At 51.8% G+C, this 5,699-nt stretch overlaps 1 protein-coding gene across 1 annotated transcript; it reads right to left on the bottom strand.

Moving 5' to 3' along the window:
• Positions 1 to 245: 245 nt before the first annotated feature.
• On the bottom strand, positions 246 to 5,279 carry LOC132225997 (uncharacterized). Its single transcript, XM_059680905.1, has 3 exons — positions 4,111 to 5,279; positions 2,111 to 2,220; positions 246 to 631 (listed from the first exon to the last, which is right to left on the bottom strand). Exons 1-3 carry the CDS (start codon positions 4,445 to 4,447, stop codon positions 371 to 373), a joined length of 708 nt encoding a protein of 235 aa, XP_059536888.1. The 5' UTR covers positions 4,448 to 5,279; the 3' UTR covers positions 246 to 370.
• Positions 5,280 to 5,699: the final 420 nt, after the last annotated feature.

Raw genomic sequence — 5,699 nt, 5'->3', positions numbered from 1 at the left:
GACGGGAGTCTGAGACATCTCCTGAGGGGGGAGACAAAAGAGCCTGGGTTTTGCGGGACAACGCCAGGGGCCTGGTGGCGTGCCCGTCCTAGCTACCTGCCTCACTCCTCTGTGGTTTTACATTCCACTGCTCGCTGACACCCTTGTCATCTGCCATAAGTGCAGGATCCATTATGCATAATTAAACAAGAAATGCACTAATCTCATTAAGCCACTTATTTAATTAATTTATTTTAATTCGTGTAATTAGTTAATATGGTAATACTTTCTTTCATCCAAAGGCAGCCTGCAGGCTCTCCAAGCTCCGTGTATTATTATTCATGGATTTTCACACGTTGAGAGGGAAGAGGTTTGGGAGAGTTGCTCAAAGTCACAGAGCTGCCTGTGGGGGGCACTCATCTGGGGGGCAGCCCGGCGCTGTGGGCCCACCCTGGGGCTCTCTTGGTTTGTGCTGGCTGTTCTCGCCGCCTGGAAAGCCCTCTACCCCTTTTTCCCAGATGTCAGTGCCGTCCACGCTTTGTGACTCAGCCTCGGGGTCACCTGCAGCAAGAAGCCACCCATGAATCCCAGCGAGGTTCGATGCTCTCCAGAGGCACCCGGCATAGCACAGGCCACGCTTGTAGAGTGTCTGCTGGATTAGAATGCAAATCCTTTGAGAACCAGGCCTGGGTTGTGACATCAACAACCACACACACAGCCACTACCACCATTCCTTGAGCATCTATTCTGTGACAGGCATTTTCCCAAGCACGTTGCAAAGATACTCACCATTGGTCCTCACCCCTACTTTGACTTGGTGGGGAATGGTTTCTCTCTCTCTCTCTCTCTCTCTCTCTCTCTCTCTCTCTCTCTCTCTCCAGAATAAAGAAACAGAAACTTCAAGCAATAAGGAAACTTACCCACGACCACCCACCAGAACTGAGATTCAAAGTCAGGTTCAGATGGCCCCAAAGCCAGATGCCTTAACTACTATGCCAGGCTGTCACCCTTGTCCTTGACGTCCACACCCCTGGCACTCACTGAAAGCTTGTGCGATGAATGAATGCCCCGAAGGCTCCCTTAACAAATGAGGATCCCAGAAGGAGAGAAACAGAAAGGCCCCGTGGCTGAGGAGGGGTGACGAGGACTGGTTTAAAGGAACTAATTACGTTACTGTATTGATCATTCATGGTTGTTTAAGGACACTAAAAATTTCACTACTGCTGATGGGATTACATTTTATTCTCAGGCTTAAAACCACAAACAAAAACAATAATTCCATTAGTTGTTGAAAATGGTGATAATCCGGGTGAATATGAATTTTATTGCTACGGTGACACTGAAGCCCAGAGGTAGTAGATAAAAAGTTCCTACAGGTTGTGAGGAGTACATTTTGTTGCCAATACTCCATCAAGCATCATAATTCCATTAGTAGCTAAGAATTGTAATAATACCCTTGACAATGATTTTTATTGCTATACCTGTAAAACACAAAGATAAGAAATAATTTTGTCAACTGGAAAGTGGTGATAATAACGCAGCCGTATTGGTGAGAGGCCTGTGGTTTGCTTTCAGTGTGACTAGCATCTTGATTCGGGGGTTAACACCGGAAATAGTGACTCAAAAGCTGTCTGGATTTTAAGCCATTCCTCTCTTCCTTTTCTAGTGCCTTCCTGCCAAAGAAAGAATGCACTCCCAAGAGGTTGATGGTAGCTCTGCCACTCTCCTGTGAACTACCCTGGGGCTCAGTCTTCCAATCTGCTGAATGGGACCATATGGATTCTATTTCCGTTTAGACTAATATCTGGGGATGCAGCCGCACATGACAAAGATGGTGACCCTGACCACAAGGAGCGCTGATGGTGTGGTGGGAAGATAGGCATTAATCCTATCACACAATATCGGTAAGGAATCTGTCATGAAAACAGAAGCCACTCTATGTGTTCCAAGTATAAAGTGATTTAATATGAGAAATCTGAGGCTCACACAACGGGTGGAGGCAGGAGAGTGAGGGGCAGGGAAGCCATCCCTGATGAGCAGTTTTCAGGAGCTCACGCAGCAGAGACCACTGGGAAGCGCCCATGGGCCACGTCAGCCTGCAGCCTGATGCAGGTGCCTCTCAAAAACTCACCTGGAAGCTGCTTCCGCCTCGCATCTGGCTGGGAACCTCTGTGAACAAAGGCTCTTCCTCTCTTCCATGGGCCAGATCTCCCGCGAGCACTCTCGTTGGCCAACGAGAGGCTGTAAGGGGGTGAGAGGAAGTGGCCGCTCCCAGCCTCCCTGCAGGGAGAGGGGTGGCCGTGGTGCTGAGCTGGCCACAGACAACCCAGCATAATTAGGAAGTTACCGCTTGATTGGACCCTGAAGCGCAAGCACGACGGCCAGAAGGCGGTGGCGGTTTTTCCAGAACATGGGTGGGCTTTGAGCATATTTGAAAGACCCAAGAGAGTAAAATACAGGCGGGGGAAAGGTAACTTAAGCAGAAGCTGGAGCTAAGCTAAGGCACGCAGGGAGCCTGGGCGCCAGCTTAAGGGGCGCTCACTCCCTAAAGTGCTGGGCAAATGCCCCTGCAGGGGGCAGGCCTCTCTGGTTTTGCACCTGAGGAGTCGGGCTGGCTTCACCCTGAACCAGAGGATCCCAGGGTCCTTGAGGCTACAGGGTGCTGAGCAGGGAGAGGGGTGACAGTGACTGAAGGCCATGCTTTCCCAAAGAATAGCTCAAAAGGGAAGTGACCAAACATGTTTAGGGCTTGAAAGACCGCTGTAGTCTACCTACTTCTGTGGTTTCGCAGACTGTCCTTAACTGGGAAACCCTGCTTCAAGCTCATGCAGAAACCAGATAAGTAAACAGGAAATGGAGGTTCTGGTGGAAGCTGGGAGCCAAGAGCCTCGAGCTCTGGCCACTGCGGCACCACAGTGGGGCCTGGGAGCCTGAGCCTCCATGATCACAGTTTGCAAACCTGTGGTCTGGTTCAAGGTTCCCATGTGCTCATCTGTGAATTCACTGCATCTTTCAGTCGAGGGTACGAGGGAACCCGGGAATGGGAACCAGTGGGAAGCCACACATGGGTGGACTTTGCTTTCAACTAACCTGACCCGCTGAAACTAAACTTATTTATCTCTGCCCTGCCTTGTTCCCCAGAAGATCCACAGTGTACAGAGATCTACGCGAGACAAGACCAAGTGCCTAATGACGGGTGAAGTGGATAGCAAACTAGCAGAGGGGTCACAGGAAGAAGGGTTTCGACCTGAGGTGCTCAAAGTCCCAGCCACTTGCCCCAAAGGGTCACAAATTTCGCTCTGAACTTTCTAGCAATTGAAGCAAAGAAAGCATCTAGCACACGGGGGCCCGAGAGTTTATCAGCAGCACCCCCATCGGCAGGATCTGAGTTCGAGCTCCTAAAATAGAAGCTGACCTGCAAAATCTTAATTGGCCACTCTCTTCTGGACTGCATGGTTTCTGTTGAGAAATCGGCTGACCGTCATATGGGTACTCCCTTGTAGGTAACTGTTTTTCTCTTGCTGCTTTTAAGATTCTCTCTTTGTCTTTTGCCCTTGGCATTTTAATTATGATGTGTCTTGGTGTGGTCATCTTTGGATTCCTCTAATTTGGGGTTCTCTTCGCTTGCTGAACTTGTAAGTCTATTTCTTTCACCATTGACTCCTGAGCTTCTATGGAAACTCCTGTGGCATAAAGCAAGACTACCTGTCCTAGGGAGGGCTTCCCTGTCAGGAGCTCCTGGGGGTTAAAGGAGCCAGTAGCACCTCCTAAAGCCTCTCTTCCAGAAAGTTCTGGGTCCTTGAAACACAAATGCAAAGGCTATCACCAGAGCAGAAAGTGCGGCTCAGGACAGTTGTCCCTGGCAGGCTGAGAGACAGGAACACCTCGCTGGCTCTGAAGGCTCTGCCCACCAAGCTCTGACCCAGCCATTCACCCGGGAGACTTGGAGCCCGACTTGATCTCTTAAGTCCACTTCCTCCTGTGAAGACATATCACCCACTGTGGGTTACTCATTCATCAAACCTCTATTTAACGCCTACCATATGCCATCACTTTCACTTTCTGTACCTCACTCATCCTCAGACAGCCCTGTAGGGGGGAGGTCCACATGATCATTCCCATTTTACAGACATGAAAGCTGAGGCTTGCAGAACTGAAAGCAACTAGCCTGGGGTTGCACAGCTAGTAAGTGGCAGACCTTAGATCTGAGCCAGGCCTCCTGACCCCGAGTGGGTGCCCTCTGCGTGGCTCCAGGGGAACCAGCTGAGCTGAACACGTGAGGAGTAGGAATCGGAGACGACTCGTGAGTCCCAAACAGACTGGCATCCAGGAACCAGAAAGACCCGCCGGAGGACCAAGAGGCTTGAGGGCCTGAAACGGCAGGCTGCTGTCCTATGACCGTGGCAGCAGAATTCATATCCTCCGGTGCAAAATTCAAGCAACCATTCGCCCCTTGCAGGTGTGTCATTTAGACGCACCTTGTACATCGGTGCAGGGTGCGTGCTGCATAACCAGAGGGCACCGCTCACGTTGGCCGCGTCACAGATTTGTGTATTTACTATTTTCAGTTTGTGCATTTATCTGTTTTCTAGCAGGTGGCAGGAACGGGGATCAAAGAATGGGCACTGTTTCCTAATTTCCACAACGGTGCCCCGTGGGCCCGCAGAAGCGCTGGTGTGAGCCCTGGAGGCGGTGGTGAGTGTGTAGATATTGTCACGGAGGAGGCGGTTGAGAGCTGCTAGTCCTGTACTTTCCTCTCCAATAGAACCACCAAGCCTGACTCACTGCGCAGTTTTGAGATCAGATAAGATAATGGGTATGAAAGTGGAGTGTTCCCGTAGGCACCCTGGGCCACTGTCAAGTGTAGGGTTAATAGGATGACTGAGGAAGTTGAGGGAGAGCACTGGCCCCGAGGCCAGGCCCCAGTCGATCCAGGGAACACGATTTGTGCCTCCTTGTCACCTGGCAGCGGGCTGCGCAGACAGATGTGAAGTTGGGTGCGCAGGGCCCTGTGCTGAGCAGGTGGTGACTTTGCAGGGGGGGTGGGGGAGGAGAAACACGATGTCCACACTGAGAGGCAGGGAGAAAGGTGGGCAGCATGGGAGGCCCGGGAAGCAGACAAATGCAGGAGGAGAAAGGAGGGAGGGAAGGGTGGAGAAAGGAGGAGGTGGAACAGAGCAGCCAAAATAGATGGAGAACAGAGGAAAGAGCAGAGAGGAGAGAGAAGCAAACCTGAGACAAAGGAGCATGAGAAAGACCAAAGAGCAGTGTGTGTGTGTGTGTGTGTGTGTGTGTGTGTGTGAGAGAGAGAGAGAGAGAGAGAGAGAGAGAGAGAGAGAGAGAGAGAAAGAAAGAAGGAGGGGAAGGCGGAGGGGAGGGCAGAGGGGAGAGGAGGGGAGGGGAGGGGAGGGGAGAGACAAAGTGAGAAAGACATTCAGACCCCATAGGTCTCGCCCTGGATACAGACAGGCCTTTGTTTTCCCATCTCGGCTCGGCTGGGGGCAGGTCCCCTGACACCCCTGGCCTCGGTTTCCTTATCCGTGAGTCATGGCTGATCGTCCTGGTTTCTCCCTGCCCCGCCCTCCCTGGCCCACCCCCTGCTTGGGCTGTTGAGGTATCGGGAGATGACAGGTGGCACCTTTGGAGTCTGGCTGATGGAGGATGCTGGGGCGTGGTGACAAGTGGCAGGCTCTGTGCAGCTCTGGGTCTGGCTGGCCCCG

Source organism: Myotis daubentonii, chromosome 2, assembly GCF_963259705.1.
Source record: "Myotis daubentonii chromosome 2, mMyoDau2.1, whole genome shotgun sequence".
NCBI lineage: Eukaryota > Metazoa > Chordata > Mammalia > Chiroptera > Vespertilionidae > Myotis > Myotis daubentonii.
The sequence above is the reverse complement of the archived record's forward strand: the minus strand, read 5'-3'. Positions and strand labels throughout refer to the sequence as shown.